The 23,037-nt window shown below is 36.9% G+C and overlaps 1 protein-coding gene across 3 annotated transcripts in view; it reads left to right on the top strand.

Annotated features, from left to right (window-relative positions):
* The window catches only part of SLC25A21 (solute carrier family 25 member 21), a 227,266-nt gene that overhangs the window by 187,145 nt on the left and 17,084 nt on the right, over positions 1–23,037 (top strand). For all 3 annotated transcript variants that reach the window (XM_056492658.1, XM_056492660.1, XM_056492659.1), the window contains exon 4: positions 17,637–17,703. In XM_056492658.1, coding sequence (XP_056348633.1) covers positions 17,637–17,703 — 67 coding nt within the window. The remainder of the gene's footprint in view (positions 1–17,636; positions 17,704–23,037) is intronic.

Here is a 23,037-nt window from a genome sequence, read left to right as displayed (position 1 = left end):
GCTTTTCATTCACATTCCTTCTAAAATCCAAGAAAAAAATGTTCGTTAAATATTCCTGGTAGTCTAGGAGTAAATCTCTGTAAATCTCAGAGACTTCAACAACTGGAATAGAAAGAGTCCTGAGGTCACACCTGAAACAGAATTTTAGGGAGTAACATATTGCATGACAAAATGAGTCACGAGGCCAGCTGTGTTTATATATATTGTGCAATTAAAAGTTGGTGATCTTTCTCCTGATAACAATGGGGTATGCTGTACTCTGAATTCACAAGTCACATGGACAAAAATCCACTGTTTGGCCATTATCCAAAAATGACAATGACAAGTACATAAGCAAGTGGTGATTTGTCTTGCTCAGTCTGTGGAAGATTCTTTTTCTTTTTTTGAGTTCTATTATTTACAAAGTAATACAAATGTTGGGCAATAATCAAGCATAGAGAGCTGACTGTGGTAATATAGCATTGATGGACTGGAAACCAGATGGTCTGTCAGATAATGAAGTATTATCTGGCAAAGGATTGTTCCTGAAAGCCAACATCCTCACCTATTTAGCACTCTGGAATGTCGACATATCGGTTACCACATTCACGAGGAGGTATGTGTTGTACTTTAGAAGCCATCCCTAGAAGAGGCATTTCAATTCAAAATTACTGCCTGATGAGAGGGTAGAGGTGCCATTATTGTAGCACAGCTGGAGGAGTATAATACACAGCAAGATGTGAACCATACATCCAAACTCAGGTTAAAGAAAGAAACATGATAGACTACATCCTGATTTCTGTCTAACCAAAGCCACGGTTCATGGATGCTTTAAGCCTGCTCTGCCACCAGAATAAGAAGTGGTGTGTGCTGTGTGCCCAGAGTCATGTGTTGCTGCTTTTGTGCCACATGCTCCTTTGTGCCAGCACATGCACTTCTGCACCTGGTCAGGAGTCTTGGATGTTGGAGAAATTATTGGGTTAATATTTACCTGACCACTTAAAAAGAAATGTGCTGGTCATCCAAAAAGATTTGCTGTCATCCTGTCACACACAGACCTTTTGCCAGCAGAATGGACGGGCTATTGTGGAGGCAGGACAGAGCAACAGGGAAAGGAAAGGGAGGGAAATAGGATTATTTCTTCTTTCACAGCAGGCTGGTTTGTCTCGAATATGTGTGAAACCAGAATTCAAAAATAGCCAAAACTTGGAGGTAAATATGGTAAATTTCAGTTGCTGTAGCTGCCACCTGGGAAGATGGAGAACCAGATGAAATGATTTATTTAAAAGATGGCAGAGAATTGCTAAGTCTTTTATCAGTAAGACTGTAGCTTACAACTTTGACTTTAATTCCACAAGCCATTTTCACTACCTGCACAATTGCTAAATTGAAAACCAGCTGGCCATGTGATACAGCTCTTTAATATTTTCCTGAGCCATTTTCTGTCATCATAACTAGGAAGTCCTTTTTCACATAAGGAAGAACAGTGGTACATGTTACTATTGAATGGAAAGAAAATAGTTATCATATAATCTCTTGAGATACGCAATAAATTAGAATTGTCCTTTATGAGTACAAACATTCTCCCATCGTTGTTGGCATTATTTACAACACCTACAAAGTAATTTACCTAGATAAGATAAATCAGATAAAAGAGTTTCACCTTTTATGGTTTTAGTGCTATGATATTCAATACCGATTATATAAATAATTTCTTGAAAAAGTCCGTCTCACTCAGCAAACCAATACACCGAATGGAGCTTCAAATGAGCTAAATTGGATTTGTGGAATCATGGCCCAGTTGTCTTTGTGGGGTGACTTTTCTGGCAGTAGGGTGAATTTTCTGTCTGCCAGGCAGATGAAAGAATTCAGAATATCCTTGAAGTGAAACTAATACTTTCACACACTTTAAATATGCATACCGAAATATTATCAGTTAAAGTCTCTGTTTTTCTCAAGCTTGGTTTGGGAATGCTTCAAAGCAGTCATTATCTCTAGAATTAAATGTATAATTTATCCCAGGCCTGTCCCTTTAGAGTCAGTATTGTGTTTTATTCCCTGCAAACACTTAATGAAGTTAGTAATTGTTTGAATAGACACAGAAACTGGTGGGGCAGTAAGTGAGAACAGATTATTGTTTTAGAATTACACCCAATTTCATGGTCACTGTGCAACTAAAGGCAGTCTCATATGGCCAAATACAAAGTAAATTGAGGGAATACCAAAATACTTACTATAATACAAAATACTTACTATAATACCAAATACTATATCAACAATGCAGACAATATTGTCTTAGGTGAAAAAATTGTTAAAGGCAGTTATATAAATGAGCTCATAGAACTGTACCATGGCAAGGATCATGCAATCCTAAAGGATACACAACCAAGGCATAGTAAGAAGGTACAGAATTTTGCCTGTCTATATAACTCTGGTAACACAACTGATAAAATACTGAATTAAATCAACATGTTAAAGAAAATATTGAGGAAATATGAAGAGAGGTCCACAAAAACTATTTTGTGTCATAAAAATTGAGGGGCTGTGAAAGAGAATATTAAAAAGTTACTTGATTGCTCTGGATAGATATATTTTTCACATATAGAAAAGGTTTTCTGGCACCTGGAAGCTCATGGATTTTCAGCTTTGCTCACCACAGCCAGTACCTGAAATCTGTTGATAAGCAAGTGCAGGATTCAAACACAGCTTTCTCTGAATGCAGAAAACCCTGCAACAATCATCTGGAGAACTTCTGCTGCAGGGCCATTACTCAAGTCTTTACTTTAAGTACATTATTTAATGTTGTTTCTAGGTGAAAACTTGTGTGAGTGAATACTGTATCCTAAGGAGTCCCTTCTGAGTTTGCAGTCTAGTCTCTAACTCATCCCCTGTCGTGTGTTAAGCTTTGAGAGCAGGAAATCTTGCACTGCTCTGAACCCACCATAACACTTGGACGTTTGCATTAGAGTAATGACTGTACTTACATCATGCTTCAGAGCTTCAGCAAGTCACTGTCAGGGATCAAGAGGGATTATTTTTTCTTAATGCACAATTGACTAGAAGCATGATAGAGAGGGGTTTTTTCCTTCCTTTTAAGCATGATTGGATACAGATGAAGATGTGATAGCATGGATTAGTCTTTTGACATAAAAAGGAAATCCATTTGGGGAAGGGGGGATTGGTTTATTGTTGGAGGCTCGGAGTCTTACCTATTTACAGTTTGGGGGGAAGGAAGGAATTTCTGCCTCAGTCTGGTAGGGTATATCATAGTTTTCCTGTTCCAGGCATCGTCTCTGGCTCTTTCTGGCTCTTCTCTGCATTCCACCTAGACTGCTGCTCATATTCCCTGTCTTCAAGACCAGTGTTGCATTTAATCTGCATGAGAACAAATACAGCAGAGTGAAAGGGGGCTTTATCCCTCTTGAGCATACCTTCAGTCACCCTTAAAAGAACTACAAACCATAAAGGCTTGTTACACATCCATCACAAGTATAACATTTCTTCTTCTGCTCTTGTTCTGTCATCTTCCCACACCTTCCTTCCTTCCTTCCTTCCTTCCTTCCTTCCTTCCTTCCTTCCTTCCTTCCTTCCTTCCTTCCTTCCTTCCTTCCTTCCCTCCTTCACTCCTTCCTTCCTTCTTGAATTTAGTTTTTAATTCAGATTAGGAATTAGGCTGATATGTAGATGATATTTTACTCTGCCAGTCCAAGCACATACAACACAAACTGCTCAATCACTCAGCAAGTGACAGAGCAAACAGAGTTTACTTCTCTGGTGATTTAAACAGTGATGTGTTACACTACTGGAAAGAAACCTGGCATTAGGATTTCTTTTCTTGCTTGGTTGGTTGGTTGGTTGGGGTTTTTTGTTGTTTTGCAAGCAAAGTTTTGGATCAAGTCCAGGCAATTGTAACACACTGATTTTATCCTAACCAGTTGGCACAAGTACTTCAGGATCTATGGAGTAAGAAACTATTTCTTCCAGAACATTCATTCTCACAGGCCTTTCACTGTAGCAAGTAGTATTTTCATTCTGTCTTTTAAAAAAGAATAACTAAAACTTAAGATTACACTATAACAAAATGATTAAAGATTTTTAATATGAAAGCTGGTTGTACACCAATGGCAGATGTATGATACTGCTCCACTTTTTAAATCTCTATTTTTACCTCAAAAGATAAGAATTAATGCTATACTGTGCCTGGTCCTTTGTTGCACGACAAATTTTTGCTAAACTTCTCTTCAAGTCTTCAGGCTAGGCTTTGTTTGCAGTTCTCAACATTTTTGGTGACTGGGCCAGTTTCACATTGCATCAGTTCACTCACTTCCAAGAAAATGTTTCCAAAGGCTGTGTGTACTTCTGAAAACATGAAGACTGAGGCACCACTGTTTTCTTTAATAACTGATGAAAATAAAATGTTAGTGATTAGAATCTATGTGGTTTTACTTGATTTGGACATATCCCCCAGAAGATTTAAAAAAATACAACCAACTAAAAGATCATCCATTACCAGTGGGTAATTTCCTGGACACCAAAATGCAAAACGTCCAAGAAAATTTTGCAGCTCCTCACAATTCTCTGTGTGTGGAACTGTGCACAGTAACAGATGTTTCCACTGCCACAGAATTCACTAAAAACTGCCAGGGAATTTGGCCCAGATGTGCTATAGAATTACAGTGACCCTGGTAATAGTGAAACTTTAAGAAGCAAACACCAGATGTCCAGTAAAATGGTTAAAAATGAGATCCAAAGCATTTTTTTTACCACACCATCACAAACAAATACAGAATGAATAAGCTGAAAATCTAAAGTACTACTTTATTATCTGTCATCTCTAAGGTGATTCTATGTGCTTGACTTGCTGTGATATAGTGCCACTTGAATATAATGTCTCGCAGGAAAGCTGCATTCCCAGCAGCTTAAGTAACATTGAAAAATGAATTAATTAGACAGGTATATACATTAAATTTAATACAAGGTTGTATTTTTCTCCTTAGCTCCTTTCTCTACTCATTTTGCTTGAAAAGTGATTGTGGCTGTGTGTGTGCTGTGCTGCTGCCTTAGGACAGCTTGCCTGCAGCCAGGATAAATGAACTGCTGTTAGTGCCAGCTAATGTAGTTCTGCTTTAGCTCAAATGGTAGCAGGCTCGAGCTGCAGTACCAGGGCTCCATGCACAGCCTCAGTCTGCCCCTGTATGCATGGTAAATGTACTTCTACAAAGTACAAGTGTTCATTACACTATGAGGCACTGCTTTGTGGTTTCTAAGGGGTCCATGTAGGCAGACCCTGGAGACGATGGAAAGCATTGCATTTCTCTTTCCACTCTATTGATTATTTATGATTTTTTATATCCCCAAGTATAAGTTTTAGACGTTCATTATCAGAACATACTTAAGCCATTTTTAAGTGTCTCTAAACCAAAAAATCATTTCTGTTACAAACCCTGAATCAAAACGTGGAATTCATGAAAGGATGGTTGTGTTTGTTAGTGGGGTAGATCTGTACAGGATAATAGACATATATCAGTATTCATAAGTTAGATTCACTGTTTTTGCTTAAAGCCTGAATATAGCACTACCCTGCTCTGTTCTGTCTCTGGAAAACAAATGGTAACAAGATTTTCAACTTGGAACTGGAGTTATAGCCTTCATAGATAAAAGAAGCAGAAAAATGTAAAGGGAAATACACAGGTACAAAAAGGTCTTGGATGCTTAGAGAAAAAATTAAGGAATGTATAATCTTTGAAAGCAAAGGGGTAATTATGTGCTCCAAAGTCTCTTAAAATGTCTTTGCAAAAGATGTGGTATAAATGCCATTAAAATAAAGAGGTCTACTCTGTCTTCAGGAAGAGGTGAATCACTGGAGAGCTGTCCATAGCTGTTACTCACTATCACAAGACAAAGGGTAAAAATTTGTTTACGAAAATGTATGTTCTTCCCTGGAGGAAAAACTCATCATAAACCAACCAGTGCATAGTGACAGAATAAAAGATAAGATAAACTACAGCTTACAGAAATACTGCTGCTTATTAATTTATGAGTTCTCCATTTTTTTTATTTATGAAGCTTTTTAGTTGATCTTCAGCTGGCTTCAGGTGATATCCTTGTCTGAATTTTTGTAATCCAAAAGGAGAACTCAAGGCTGTTAACAACACTGCTGAGTTTTGCAGGGGTTTTTTGCTGTGTTGCCAGTTTTACATAGTTTCAGTACAAAATAATTCACTGAGTAATTCTTCTTGAACTATAGACACACATTTTATTAAAAGCTCACTGACACACATGGAATTTTCAGAATTTTTGCCTTATAGCAAAACAGAACCCATAAAAGAACGTACTTTGTTGTGTATCAATGCTGATCAAGTTGGATGCTTTTTTTTTTGGAGCATTGCCTGTGGATGCCCAGCACTCCAAACGACTTTACCATGTGTTCCTTCAAGACCTGCTGCAATTACAACCCAAAACATTGCACTTGGAGCTCTCTGACCACCCTCATTTTGCAAAACTGCTGGTAGCACAGGCTTTCTTGTCTTCCACAGCTGTTTGCAAGGCATCAGCCTGTTACCCCAGTTAAGAAAACATGGATGTGTTCTCCTGTCCTTGCTGGCTGTACTGTCCATATGTAAAGTTTTCACATGTCTCTACATCAGCTCTGTGAATACCAGGCAATCACTGAGTCACATCTAGTGATGTTTATATCAACTTTGTAATGCTCTCTGATGATGGTGGAGAGGGAAGCAGCGTGGTTGCAAATTGCAGTTACACTCAGATGTGAGATGATGGCAAACAATGCTGCTGTAGAGGTCTAATGGTAATCTCTGGCTAATCTGTCTGAATTCTAGATCCAGCACAGAGCTGGTTACCAAGCAAGCCTCGTGGCATGTTTGTGAGTTACAAAGGAGAAAATATTCTCTAATGGAAACTCAGACAAAATTAGAGATCTAGAAGAAAAGCAAATTTGATCAAAAATTACTTTCTTTTTGACATGTTGATGGTTATAAAGGTACTTTTATTTTAAGTCATGAAATGCTGAAAGTTTTGAAACAAAAAGAAATCACTCTGTAGACTGCAAAATAGCACGTGTTGTATTTACTTGAATTGCTGTATGAAACGATTTGTTCATTTTTTTCAAGGTAAAATACCTCTTATGCTTTTAAAAGTAACTTAGGAGGGAGGGTTCATTTGTTTTGTTTATTCAATGCCCAAGTGGCAAAATTTCTTTTCTGCAGAAGAATTCAAGTTGTGAAGAGTGCTGGATCAGAAGAGTATATTGAGAAAAAGAAAACATTTCAAAAGAGATGTTCAGGTTAAACCTGCTGAGGCAGGTCTGCTGCTCAAAGAACACATTGCAAGCTTTTTTAAAAAATAAATAATCCAGTACAAACTGCCACATCACCAAGAAACAGACTCCATTAGTTTTTAAGAAAAAACCTGTCAGGTTTCCTCACTGATGTCTATGCAGATGAGGATGCTGTTGGCAGGTAAGACAAGACTACATGAAAAGAGAGTAGATCACTGAATAATAAAAAGCAATAATAATAAAAATTAGGAAAATTAGCAATTAATAATATTTAGGACAGCCACTTTGACACTATTCTTCACACATCTGCCTTGCCTGTTGATTTGGTCTTGAGAATTATTTACACATCCCTGCACCACAGTCTTGTTGCAGGATTTTTATCATAAAGGTATATCCCTGTGCAAATCCTTGAAAAATCTGTTTCTAATAGTTTAACAGTCAAAAAAATTTTTTTTCAAATCCTTTGGAAAATCTTTAGTAAATCTTCTTAATTTCTTAGTCATTTAACCTTACCTTCCTGGTCCATTTTCTCTTAGAGAAACTCTGAGTCAAGGTTAGTCACCTTACAAAGCAATGACATGACATCATAGTGCTTTATGTTGTAAATTGTGCAAGAAGGACATGCAAAATGTCATCACAGTGTGGGACTATCATAATACTGAAGGTAGAATCTGTTTGAAAACATTGCTGCATCTGGCCTGAAAAGGGACCTTTCATGCTTAAAATACATTGTGATTTTAAAAAAAGAAATTAATTTGTATTAACACCTAACTGTTAACTATTTTTGTTCTTAGATGAGAGTAACACTGAGGAAAGTGTATTAATCCATGTAGTATTTTTAGGATGCTTTAGGTGCATGAGGAGTAGGAGGTATCCTTTTGGGCATTGCTCCTGCATCCATGACTGTCAGTGTGTAATGCAGATCTTCATACTGGAGAGTTTTCTTTAGCAGAGTAACCTGGGCTGGGATGAGCTGTCTGGAACAAGGGGCTGTGCCCATACTGTATCACCCTGCACAATGGTCCTGCAAAGGTGAAGGAAAAGATCTGTGACACTGCCTCTGTGCCTAGGAACAGTAGCTGTATCTGTAGGAAATCTGTGCTTTTCAAGGAATTGTTTTCTTGCTCCCAAGTCCTTAAAACTTTTCTGATACCTTTCATATGAGAACATCCATATTTGATAACACAGGTATTGTCTGTCTTTAGGCAGGTAGTTGCCATTCATACAGGCTTCCTCACACATCTGTGTAGTAAAGCCTTTCACTCCCATGGTAGGTCTAGATGCCACAACTGCCTGCCAGGTGGAAATTCAAGTGCCAGTATGTGTACATGCTCATGGTGCTGTTCACTGCCTCAATAGTGCTACAAATCCTGCACATGTTGACCTTAGGGCATTTAGCACCTTTGCTCTCTACTGGTGCAGGTATCACCAGTATTGCTGTTACAAAATCAGGGATCTTTCCTTATTTTCCTGCTAGATACTGTTAAGGGAGTAAGAAAAACACCCCAAAGGTCAGGGTGTTAAAAAATGAAACCAAGTTGTTTAGTTCATCTTTGTATTTATTTAATGATGCCCTATTCTTTTTAATGCTAAAAAGAGTGGTCCTGAGCTTTTTTGAAAATTGGGAAAATTATGCATGATTTTTTAGTTTATTAAATATAACATATAAAGCCACTATTGGCTAGTTTTACTTTAGACTTCAGGAGATGGATGTGTTTATGAATTCAAATAATTGCAGACAAAATTTTGCACCTGCAGTTATGGTTGCCTGCAGTTCAGTTCAGCTTAAGTATCTGCATCACTGATTGCATCTGTAAGTTAAAAACATCTAAGTAACCTAAATTACAAGCACAAATAATTGCAGGTGCAAAACTCATGCAAACACAAAATGATCTCTGAATGCTGGTCTTCAGAATCTCATTGTGAGTTATTCACTGTATCATGAACCTAGATTCCTCTGGGGGAGTCACTAATCTGTATAATGACACTGAAAGCCTCTTGAATCTCATATTTAACTAGCAGATGGGAAAGAATAGATGGCGTCATGTAACTCCCTAGGGATTATACATGTGGATACTGAAGAGTAGAACTTATTCCAATGAAGGCTAACATTAACTTGCAATCAAAAATTTCCTTCCTGAGCCACATTTTTTCTGATGGAATTAAAACAACCTAATGTTGTATTTTTATGAAGTCACAACCAATTTAAGTAGAACACATTCCCAGGGCAAGCACAGAAATTTTGCTCATCTCATTACTTTTCATTTAATGAATCACAGCATCATTTTAGCACAGAGAAATGCTGTCAGTCTTTTCCAGAAAACATATCTAATTATCTTCTCTGTGATTTTCATTTTTTATTGTCAGATACAAATTTCTAAGCACACCTCCCAAAACATCTATTTTTTTCCTCTGGTATCAAGACTAAAAATCATTTCCCTGCATTCTTTAGCTTCAATAGACATAGGTGTGGAGCTACTTTAAAACAGTGACTGCTTCCTGTCGTACCAGTTATGGCAGTACTGTTGGCAAAAGGGGAAAAAACCCCATAAATTCTCTTCTAGTGTTTGAACAACTAAAACTCCTTCTGAACAAATGAAACATTCTGCCAATCCTGACAATCCAAAATGCAATGAAGAATTTTTCTGTTTCAGAAGCTCTAGGCAAAGCTGTTTTGGCATGTCTGTAGCTTGTTCCTCTTGCAAACAAAGGGGCAGCTAGAGGGAAAGTCTTTGGGGGAAGAAATGCTGTCAGTTGTAAGAAATGAGACATGTAGACCCATTCTACAGCCCAGCTAGTGATTACATGCAGGTAATTTTGTAAGAGGCTAAACCAGCTGCCAGTGATAATAACGCAGCCATTTGCACTGATTTCAACAGGAAACACATCAAACAGACCAGCTTAAGGCTTCTCAGAAGCATGGGCCAAACTGGTAATTCCTCACTGGTGCTGGGGCCAGACCAGGAGGAAAGTGCTCAGAGGGCAGAGGCAGAGGGAGCCCTGCAGAGCAAGGGCTTTGCCAGGCTGGCTGCAGAGGTGCTGCAGGGGTGCTGCTGCAGAGGTGCTGCAGCTGGCAAGGTCCTGCCTCGCTGCCTGCCAGCTCCCAGCACGCTCCCAGGCATCCCCATTATTCCCTGGAAGCAATCCCAGCCCAGCTTCACAAGCCCTCAGCAGAGTAAGGCAGAGGTGTGAGCCTATCTACATTTTTTTTAAAATCCAATATAATTTCGTTCACATTAATCTATTAGACAGGCAGTACACAGTAACAGTGCGCCACTTAAATAACTAATTTATTTGGGGACAAAAATCCAGGACAAGTTCCTTTTTCCATGGATGAGAAACTGTTGAGGCTGTGTTGTGTGTTAAAATGTGAGGCTACACCTTCACCTTCCTAGATTGTTTTTTCTTAGCTGCTTGGGTATAGCAAAACACAGAAAGCATGTGAAAAATATGTAGATAGTATATAAAAGTTTAAAAGCATAAAAACCATCATTTGAACAGAAAGAAATTTTAACAAATATTCCTTTTCAACTCTCACTTTTTACTGCCACAGACACAAGCAAGGAAGGAAAAGGTTTCATCTTTCAGTTTCTTGAGGGATTTATATTTAGGTGCATCCTGTAACTCATAAAAAATCAGAGTGCAGTGTGGAAAGCCAAAAAATTAGCAAGGGTTTTGACCAAGAGATTGAGAGGTGATTAAAACTCATGGAAGAAAGACTCATTTCTCAGTAAGAATAACAGTCACATGGATGATGGATCATAATAACTTCATAATCTGACCCACATGCAGTAAATACAGTGATGACTGTCATTTTGAATAAGTGAGGGGGATTGATGCTGATTATTAATCCATTTCTTGGCCAGTCTGATTGCTTCTGAGCCAGCTTCTCCACTGTTAGTACTTTCCTGAAGTATCTTAATAGCTTTCACCGACAGCCTCTTCCTTTTTAACCAGTCACTTTTCATACAGTGTGTTGTCCTAACTTATTTGACAGATTCTTTCTTTAATTGGTCTGCTTCTAGTATTCCTATAGCTGGAGGCTTGATCTTCTTTTAGCATGTAGTATAATAGTGTTACTACAGGCACAGGGTAATGTATAATTCTGTTCTACTTGCTGCAAAAAATATTTTTTTTTTTTTCTTTAATTCTCAGGTGTTGCAATAAAAGCTTTGTAAAAAAAGAATGAAATATGCTATGAAAGTAAGGACCCAGCATTTAGTGCCAGTGTCTAAAATGGCAGATATCTGTATGGCAGACAGATAAATAAATAAAGAAATAATAGAAATTCAGAAGCCAGTTTAGCTAACTGTGTCATTGATAGGTTTATATGGGGTTCCTATAGAGATGTGTATTTAACATTTTCAGTAGGATAATATGCATAGCATACTTCACAAGAAAAAAAAAAAAAATCTATTTGGACAGAAAGAGCATCCAAGCCTGATTTTCGGAGAACGTGTCCAACCTTTAATATCTTTTCAAGTATGCCAAACTCTGTTCCAGTTGTCCCAGAATGACACTCAGCCTTCCCTGTGGCATACCTCCCCAGCTGGGCACATGGTTGGAAATGCTGGGATTGAGGGTGGACTACATGTGTGAACTGGTTAGTGGCTTGCAGCTCTCAAAACAAATGGCTAAATATAAGTCCCTTCTTCTCAGTTGTAGGTATTAATTTGTGCCTGCCTTCACTAAGCACTTGCTTGTTTTTTCTGAAACTTCTAGGAATTTAAAATCTTTTAAATATCCAGCTAGGTCAACACAAAGATCACTTCACACTATACTTACATTAAAATAATATTGCCCTGTGTCCAATTATTTATTTTCTGTTAGTAATAAATTCACAACATGCTACATAACTTGAAATTGAAAGTTACCTTTTTCCTGATATAAATGAAATTTTAAGCAAATTTAATTATATTTAGACATATTTTCTTCCTCTTTTTGAACAACACCCACCTTTTTACCAATCGTGTCTTCAAAATTCTTTCCCTTTGTTTAAATAAAACATTTTGTAAAATCTGAAAGTTGTGCATTTGTTTCATGTAACTGATGTGGTCATGAAAGCCAGGTCTTTTATTTATACTTGGGATAATGCAGAGGTAATGAAAGCAGAATTGGACCTAAGAGGTTTTTTGTTTCAATTATAAAACAATGTGGGTAAATGCCTTGGGTTTGACAGCAACAGAAGAAAGGGAATATTGTGCTTATGCCTTCAATCAGCTTTATTAGATCCTTAAAGGGAAAATTATGTGAAAGGCAGAGGAAGAAAACAACAAGCTAAGCAAGATCACAATTTCAGTATAATTCGGAGAAAATAACTGATTTAGGTTGGTCGTCTTGCCAGGGTGAATGACTCAAGGCTTCCAAACAAGAAATGGAAACCAGAAGGATAGGGAAAGCCTGCAAGAACAAATTGAGAAGATGTGATTGACTGTAATGTTTCAAAATCAACTGCTGCAAAGATGAGTTTGGGCTCTTGCCCAGAATACAATTGAATGGTGATGTTCATTTAGACCCTTAATGCTGAAACAAAATAAGATGTAGCTGTGTTTCTGTTAGAAATTTATTTGTTCTTTCCAGTGTCTCTAGCTAGGGATATGATGTCATCTCCTCTTTCTTCTATTAGACCCTGCAGTGATTGCTGTTGCTGCTGTTTCATAATTTTTCTGAACACCAGTTTTTTGAAGAAAGGCTTGAGTCCAGGTGATAATATTTCTCAAATGTGAAATGTCATCACTGTTCATTAGATGACTTTGAAAAATTTCTTACTCTGTGAGCAAATAGTCCAACTCAATTGGCCAAGCAAAACAGAAGTATAAGATCATTGTGTGTGCATGTACTTTTTGACTGGCAAAGCCAGGCAAGTTTTCATTACTATCATGCTAGTTTTTTTAATTAAGTAAATGGTTCATTCTGCAAAGATTGAAATAACTGTCTTTAATGGGTACAAGTTGTAAAATGTTATTTGCAAAAGTTGGGGGCAGCTGCTTGTCCTCCACCTCAGGCACAGGAGGTTCTAAAAGGGACTACACATTATGCAAAGAATTAGTCAGTTGACAATAGGCAGTGATGGGATGGGGTTGTCTTCTACTTCCTCCTTTCGTTTATTCCTTTCATCTCACTGGCTGTGCTTACTAACCTTTTTTCTGTTTCTATTTCAAATCAGGAAGGGAAAAAAAACCTAAACCACAGCTCATAATTAAATACTGAGCTAGTTCTTACCATGTTTACTGAATTACATATTGCATATATGGATGTATATCCTCAAAGTTTCATGTGTTTTTGGATTTCTTAACTTAATGTGTTCCATAGGAATAGGCCTTAACTCCTTCTTGTCTGTTTTCCATGAAGAGATTTGCTTCCACAGAGGAAGGAAGTTTACTGATGATACAAATGTGGGGGAGTGGCTGGTATACTAGAGGGTTTTACTGCCAGTAGGGTGGACTTTGACATGCAGGAGAAATGGTCTGACAGGAACCTTGTGAAGTTCAGCAAGGGGAAGTGTAAAGTCCTGTGTGTGAGGAAGAATAATGCCACACACCAGTACTATATTTGGGGCAGTCAGCTGGAAAGCAGATTTGCAGCACAGGACCTGTAGGTCCTCATGGACACCAAGCTGGGCATGAGCTAGCAATATGGACTGCAAGCAAAGGGACTGGTGATATCCTGGGCTGCTTTAGCAGGCTGCTTTAGCTGCCAGCAGGTCAAGGAAAGTGTTTGCTGCCTTCCCCCCTACTCAGCACTGGTTAGACCACAGATGGAGTGATGGGTCATTTTGGCTCCCCAGTACAAGAGAGACATGGGCATAACACAAAGAGCTCAGTTGAAGGACCACTGAAAGGATTAAAGGACTGGAGCATCTTTCACATGAGAAAAGGCTGAGAGAGACAGAACTGTCTGGAGGAGAGAAGGCTCAGAGGGGAATCTGGTCGATGTACACGAGTACCTGAAGGAGGGGTGCAAAGAGGATGAAGCCAAGTTCTTCTCAGTGGTGCTCAGTGACAGGACCAGAGGCAATGGACACAACATGAAGCACAAGGGGGTCCATACAAACATCTGGAAACACATTTTTACTGTGAGGGTAACTGCACTGGCACAGGCTGCCCAGAGAAGTTGTGAGATCTCCTTCCTTAAAGGGTAGTCATTCTCTGAAGATACTTAGAAGCTGTCTGGACATGGTCCTGGATTACTGGCTCTAGGTAACTCTTCTTGAGCCAAGGGATGGGTCAGATGATCTCGAGAGGTCCCTTGCATCCTCAAGCTTTCTGTGATTCAGAAGCAATGAGTAATTGCTTTTCATATTTTCAGTTCCTGTTTCTTTAGAACTTTCAAATAATTCACTGCCTGGTCTAATGGTGACATGAATCACTGGTATTGACTTGTGGGATAATGCTGGATTGTTCTTTAGAAGCTACTGCCTGCCTTGCAAGATTGCTAAGGTGACAACTGTATTGCTCAAATTCCTAGTATATCCTTCCTCTTCACGTACTCTCTGAAAAGTTTTCTCTGAGATCCTCAGACTGTGGAAATGTAACAAGGTTTATATACCAAATAGCTGCATGCATTTTGAATGCACAAAAAGGCAACCTGGAAAAGGAGCCTGCTGTATTTTGTAGGGCTTGGTGTGCTGCTCTGTGTTTTTAAAACTGATTTGTTGCTCTATATATTTCTCTGCTTATGAATCTCTTAATAATGAAAAAAATTGGACCAAGACTGTTGCTTTTTGTACTGAGAGCTACACCAGTGAGTAAAGCAGTGGAGGACATTAATTTTCCAATTCCAATCATGTGGAGTAATAGAAATTGCAAGCAGGATGCCTGTTGTAGATATGCTTGGAGGTGTTTAGACTGAGCTGAAAGGAAGAAAGTGTTTACAGGGATCTGTGTTCTTGTAGCTGATCCTACTTGGACATCAGTTTCAGTCTGAACTCACATTAAAATGTATTAATCACCTTCTTGAAGTTATTTGACATTTCAATTGCTTGCTGAATCAGCAATATGCTCTGAATATGTATGAACCATTAAAGACTAAAGTGAGCTCAGGACTAAGAATAAAGACCAAGGCCAGGCTGGATGGGGCTCAGAGTAACCTGGTCTAGTGGAAGATTCCTGCTTATGGCAGGGAGGTTGGAAATTCATGATTTTTAGGGTCACTTCCAACCAAACCCTTCTATGTTTCTATGATTACATGATTGTATTGATCCAGTATATTTATATTGTTATATCCTTATCTATAGGTATCTATAGGTATATCCATATCTAGATTAATAGATACATAAATGTATATTTATGTTTGGAAAGTAAGACCTTGGGGAAATTTAAACATATGATGACAACTGGATTCCTTAATCTCCTGCCTTTCACTATTTTGTCATGAAACCATCATTGTATTAAATGCTCAAAGTGTCCTTTTGTCATGGACTGGAGTTCATACATTGCTTTCTTCAGAGTAAGAGTAAGCAATATGCCAAATCCAGAGCATCTTGCAAGGTCTAAATTATTTTATTTATATTGGAGAAACCCAAGCAGAGAACTCCAGAGAAGCATTTGAAGAAGAATGGGGGAAATGGTATAGCATTTTAAATTCATGTGGGCAATATGAATTTCATTGTTTTCTTATGACAGGTAGAGATTAACTATAGGAGAATCTATTGATGTCATGTCTCTTACACACTCTGCAAAAATATCCCAAATAATAGGCTGTTTTAGAAAGGTGAATCATCACATTCCAACATCACCACCTTTTTTTATTTTAAAAAATACAAATGCTTTTTTTTAAGTATTTTGTGTGTGTGTAGACAGAATCCTCTTACAGTCCTGAATGTGTGTGCATTCTGAAGATGAATAAATTGTAAGGATATACTCTTGTTGGCTAACAAGGTAACCTATGACTGTGAGCTAAGACAAGGACGATGCAAATTAGATATTGAAAAACTTTTTTTCACAATTAGGGTGATCAGACATTAGAATAGCTTGCCCAGAAAGGTGGAGTTGCTCAAGAGGCATCTGAGTCTGGCACTGGGTGATGTGCTTTAGGGGTAACAGAGATAGTGCTGGGTTGATGGCTCCACTAGGTGATCTTGAAGGTCTCTTCCAACCTTGATAATTCTATGATTCTTCTTGGTGATTCCACAAGATCCCTTTCTGAGCTCTCACCATGCACTATCCAGGCTAGTGTGCAGACCTAGCAGACAAGAACTGTGTCTATTTCTACCCCACGTGGGGATTTTGAGATCTGCTTGTCATTTCAAGCATCCCCAAGACCCAGCATTATGTATCTACACTGGCCTTGTGAGCAGAGCTCAGGCTGCCTGCAAATGCATATAAAAAATAAAAATAAAATAAATGCATATAAAAATAGATATAGATATAGATATAGATGATAGAGATAGAGATAGAGATAGAGATAGAGATAGAGATAGAGATAGAGATAGAGATAGAGATGAGATAGATAGATATAGATATAGATATAGATATAGATATAGATATAGATATAGATGATATAGATATAGATATAGATATAGATATAGATATAGATATAGATATAGATATAGATATAGATATAGATATAGATAGATAGATATAGATGATATAGATATAGATATAGATATAGATATAGATATAGATATAGATATAGATATAGATATAGATATAGATATAGATAGATATAGATATAGATATAGATATAGATATAGATATAGATATAGATATAGATATAGATATAGATATAGATATAGATATAGATAGATATAGATTAGATATAGATAGACAGTGACAAGGTGCTGCCCAAATTTTTTTTCCAAGATGAAATACACGTGTTCTGTCATGGATCTCTGAATAGGTAACTTGAGTTAAAACTAAGTTGCTAATAGAAAAAACTTCATAACATTTTGAGTCATGTTTAAAACTAAGTTTTAAAATATGTCTGACCTAGCACCTGAAGATGAGCAAGCAGTATTCAGCAATCAACTTGCTGAAGACATAATTTTTTCCAAATCTGTATTTTGTGATTTTGTGACTTCAGTTTTTAATATAAACATTGCTGTTCTAAACAAATTAAAACAATTAAATAATACTTCTCATATTATTCCTCAGCTTTTAAATCAATTTTGTGTATTTCGGAAACAAAATGATTCAATTTTTCATATTCATTGCTGATTTCCTTATATCATTTCACCAGCACATGATATAATTGCATGTTTAGCAAGTAAGCAGAGAGTATCATTATTTGTCTGTATTCCTGGAAATGCTGAAAGGTTAGTTGCTTTACTCAAAAGTGAAAATAGAATTGGCAGTATGTTACTGCTATGTTGTTTATCCATACAAAAATAATTTCTTTTTTTTTTTTTTTTCTTTGATAGATTACTTGGCTTCTACAAAGGAATACTTCCTCCTGTCTTGGCTGAGACACCTAAAAGGGCTGTGAAGGTAAAATCCCCATGCTTCCTCCACTAAAAATATAAGTAGGGACAGTGGCAGCTGTAAAACATTTTATTTCTCCCCCACTGACTGAGATTAGAATCTTAAACTTATTTGGCATATTAATCCTCTGATTTTTACTAGGAGGAAAGTTTCCTGTTGATAGCACAATAAAAACTGTCCTTGATTAAGAAATGTAGGATAAGGCTCATAAATGTTAAGCTAATTTTGACCTGTGTATCAAATTTACTGAAAAAAAAAAGTTGCAATTATTTTATATTGTCAGAATTAATAAAATAGTTTAAGTTATATTTTAGCCTCATAATTGCCTCTGGTTTAAATATTTTGTTTTACTGAAAATGCCTAGCAACTTGCAAAACAACTAACAGCTTAATAAATTAACACAAGAAGCCATTAAAGAAGCCACTAATAAGTACTTATTTAGTAGGTTTGAAGTGCTGCCCAGTTTTCTTGTGCTTCAAAGAACACTCTGCTCCATACTCTAACTTTTTAAGAGATTGAAAATCATAATGGATACAACTCCTCATTGTGCAAAACATTTTACTCCAGCTCTCTTACAGTTATAGATGCTAGCCTATCAAAGTGTATTTTCTGTCAAATGCTGATCTAATATTCTTTTATTATCCTTTATTTTGATTTGTAGAACAGGATTTTAGTAACATTCCTTACCAAAATACTTCAATACATCAATTTTTTCAGCTGATCCATTAAATGTTTTTAATTAAAACTTAGTTATTAAGCATATCATCCTAAAGTTCTAAATCTATCAAAGCATCCATTGTGTTAAGAGCAAATGTTTCTTAGTCTTCTACTTCAGAACTTTGAAGTTTCCATAGTTGCACCAAATGTGTCTAAAGGCAGTTATTATACAGAATGTCTTGATTTTCCTTTCTTTCTTTTTGTTGTTTCTATCTAAAAAGGCTGCATATGATTCTGGTCCTTAGTCTGCAATTAATCATTCACATTCCAATTCCTTTTCAGAGGAATAATATTTGTATAAAGTGACAGGATGTGACCTTGTAACAGAATCCTAAAGGAGTTCTGGTAATGTCATCTTCTTGTTTGCACTGGCATTTTAGATGCAAGTGACATATGTCACTTATCTCACAATTATTTAATAAAACCAGGAAAACTGAAATCCTATTTAATGGCAAAGTGGCACTGAAGAATAGATGGATGATATTTAGAAGATTCCTAATAATTAATTTTCTTCATATTATGATGTTTCCTCTGTCTCTCCATTTAATTTCATTTGAAACAGCATAAAGTAAATCTGACTGTGCTTTTTAGATTCCAGCATGTACTTAGTTAAAAATAATAACCCAAGTTTGATTTCTCCTACCAATTTGAGTCATCCACATATTTTAAATCACTTTCCTTTACTCAGATTGATTGAATTGGCTTAAACCCCATGATATTCCATATAATTATAGAGTCATAAAAAGATGTTAAGTTGGGAGGGATCTCTGATCAAAGCAGAGCTGACTTCATGGTTAGACCAGGTTGTTCAGATGCCTTGTCTAGGTGTGTTCTGAAATCTTAAAGGATGGACACTGCAGCCTCTCTGTGCTCCTCCTCCAGTCCTTAACTCTTGTACTGTGAAGACTTTTGCCTTATATCCAGTCCAAATCCTTCTCTTGCAACCTTTGTGTGTTGCTTCTCACTCTTCTGTTGTCAGGCTCTGAGGAAGTCTGACTCTCTTCTGTGTAAACTTTGGATGGTGGAAGACAGAACTGAAATCCCCTTAGCCTTCTTGTCTCCAGGCTAAACAGACTCAATTCTCCCAAACTCTTGTACATCATAAGCTCACAGCTCCTTTAATGTCTTACTTTTCCTCTCTTAGTGGGATGCTTTCTACCTAGTTCTTGAACATTTATGTGAGAGCTGAGTTTTCTGCAAACATATGAGGGTTTTAATGAAATTGTTTAATTATTTTATTATTTACACTATTCCTTTAAATTTACTGTTTGTCCAAGGACATCAGGATGACTTTAACTTACCTTGAGACATCAGCTGTATTCTACATTAGAAGAATTCAGTGCCAGAACAGGGCTGAACAATAATGTCCTTGTAAGAACCTGTATAATGAAACAATTCAATGTGAGATGTCATATGCCAGTACAATTTTTAACATCCAAAGTGGAATTTGGACTTGAAGAGAATCCAGCCTATCTCAAATTTCCACTAACCTTGTTTGGCTATGACCCCAAAGGAAGAGTTTTCCATGTTGCTTCCTTTGGCCCACTCTCCAATCTTTATTCTTCTCATAATATTCCTCATCTGAACCAGCCTCAAGCTGTCCCTTCTCCATTTCCTAAATGACTGGTGAGATTTAGAGGAAGACTACATTCAGGCCAATGATTCTGAGATTTGAGGAAGCACAAAAAGTTAAGATGAATTTTCTAGGTTCCAGTAGGTTTTTTTTTATTTTTGTAATGAACTTTTTTTTGAAAGCTTCTAGTTACAGTATCATAAAAGTGTGTAGAGAATAGACAAGGGAGATTTTGTACTAAGAGGAAATGTACTTGTAATACTGGAACATTGTATTTACCTGGGGTGCATTTTTGCAAGTAAAAATAAAGATATTAAAATGAAGTTACTTTTATAACTTTAAAACGTTAAGTGTCGAAGATACAGCTTCATTTTTGGTCAACTGTGTTTTCTCATGTCTGTCTTGCTATTTCTTTTTTTCTCTCTTTTTATTTCCCTTCTAAAAAGAAAGCTGGTATTTCTGGAAGATGAAAAGTCAAAGTTTATAACTTTCTGTTAGATTTAACTTGGAGGAAAGAAATGATGATGCCAATGCAATGGTTAACAGATGAACTTTTGGGGCAAATTTATATTGCTCATGTGTTCCCAGACATCTTGTTTCAAGCATATATTTTTATCTTAGAGTTATTGAGACATCTGGTAAGTACTTTGGTTATTTTCTGTGTAACTTCAATTAAAGTGTATCTTTGCCAGATGGACAATATTGGTTATTATATACACAAAAGCATGTTTTAAATACATTTATACTGAGAAAAAAAATTTTTTGCATAAAGCTATTAACTTAATACAACTGTAGAGGAAAAGACAAATTATGCTGTGTTTTTAAAAACATTTTGGGTGGACATACTTTATATAAAGTCCTATGATACAATATGAAATCTCTTTTTTTGCAAAATTGTATGTATACTAGCCGCTCTAGTACACCCAGAAACATTTATATTAAACTTTATTGCCATTGGTTGTTTTCTTTTAAAAATTATTTAAAGCATAGTTACTATTAAGTAATTTTATTTATGACTCTAGGAAGCTATTGATTTTTAAGGTAACAGTTTAAAGACCAAAAAAATTGCTAGGTAATGTAATTCTTCCTTTATTACATCTATTTTACAGATCTGCAGCACTATGGAAAACATTAAGGAATACCAGAAATTCCATTAAAGGTTAACAGGGTAACAATGACTAGAAAGATGCTGGAGAGAGAATAAAGCAAATTTTATCACAATAAGAAATTAATTTAGTTTAGTGAAGCTTACCCTCCCACTTTGCCAGACTTTTACCTCTATTGTACCTTCAACTGTCCAAAAAGATAGAGCTAGAGTTTAAGTAACACTTCTATCTTTTTTGGTTATTGTCAAGGACAATGCAAAAATTTTAAACATATTTGCAAGATGCTTTCAAGATTAGTGTTCAATCTGTACACTCTTTGGAGGGTAGTTAAAATCTGGGCCCCAGTTCTAGGACCTTTTCTGCAAAATGGTATAATAATCCCAACTGAGGGTATAAAAAAATATCCATCCAGTGACCTGAGTATCAGCCCATCAGTTTCAGAATTTAACAGCCCAGTTTTGCATTATGAATATGTCTTGCTTTAAAACAGTGGCATTATTAACACATTAACACCCAATTCTCTGATGGTTTTCGTATGATTCCAGTGACTTTTCATTTGAAGCAGGTCTTGATTGAAAAATTTTATTGACTTTGCTGTAGGAAAAGGTTCTAAACAAGTTCAAATGAAAACGTGGTGCTTATTACTTATGTTCTTACTTATGCACACGTGGTTTATGGAATAGCTGTTTTGTTCTGATAGGTCTGTAGTACTGAACCATGGGGGACAGAGTTTGTCTTCTTTGGCTGAGACTCAGCACAGGCCACACAGTTTTTCTGTCTTGTCTTAAAAACTCTATAGCCTTATGTTTCTTTTGGTTCCCACATCTCCATTGGCCTCATTGCTCATTGCCTTCCTCTCGTGGTGAAACAGTTTGATTGTCTCATGTGTGGGCAGATGCTGTGTGTGAGGGATTGTAGCCTCCCCTGGGCTCACAAAATTCACAGACTTTCCAAGGATCCCACCTTCATTTGAACCAGCTTGCTCTGAATGCTACAGGTCAACCTTGGAAAGCAGACAGAAAAGTTTGAAGTTCTGGCTATTTACTTTTGCCAGACTGGGATGTGACAGCTCTTGTACTAGGAGATATGAACGTGCACTGATGCAGTCTTGGTGGAACTGTGGCTGGTTTTCCTTCTTCATTCCCATCATACCAGACATGCTGTGTAAAAGCCACTTTATTTTGTATGCAAAGACGTGGATATTTCTTAGACAGATTACAGGACTCACAAGTGAGGACTCGTAGTGAGCTGTGGTTAGGGACCTTGTGTTGTTCCATGTGTGAAAATTATGTGGAATAACACCTCCAGTATTTTGGTTTTACCCAGAATTCAGGTATCTACTCTTTATAGCCCACAAGTTCTGTCATCCTCATGCTAGATCATTTTCACTGCACTCAGATCTGTCTTATGTGATAGCAACTGGACTGCCTTTTCAGTGGCTTCAGCAACATGTTTGCAGATTATAAATTTAAAACATTGTGGGGTTTGTTCTATGATCTCCTTCATAAACCTATCAAACTCTCCCCTACAAGTCATAAAGATTTCCCCCCCCCCCCCCAATTATTCTTATTGAAAGACTGTTTCAGGACTCTACTCTTTTAGTTGCAGGAAAGCTTCATCAGATCTCCAACCACATTCTACTTACATTTTGCTTTTACACCTGATTTCTTTATGTTACATATCTTCCTTGTTTTTCATTCTCTTGCAGCGTCTCTTTTGCAAACTAAACAAGGAAAATATTTATTCTCCTGCAGTCTTCATTCTCATTTATTATATAAAGATTATTTTTAATGTCTAAGTTCTCCTTAATGGTCCTGGTAGCCTGTTTTTGAATATGATGTAGCCTGAGTTGTTTTTTAAATAGTGGCCTAGATTGTGTGCTGTATTTCAGAGGGCATCTTCCCAATAATTTGTGAAATGTCACTCTTTCTTTAGAGCATATCT

Source organism: Oenanthe melanoleuca, chromosome 5, assembly GCF_029582105.1.
Source record: "Oenanthe melanoleuca isolate GR-GAL-2019-014 chromosome 5, OMel1.0, whole genome shotgun sequence".
Classification (NCBI taxonomy): Eukaryota; Metazoa; Chordata; class Aves; order Passeriformes; family Muscicapidae; genus Oenanthe; species Oenanthe melanoleuca.
This window is presented reverse-complemented; position numbering and strand designations above follow the sequence as displayed.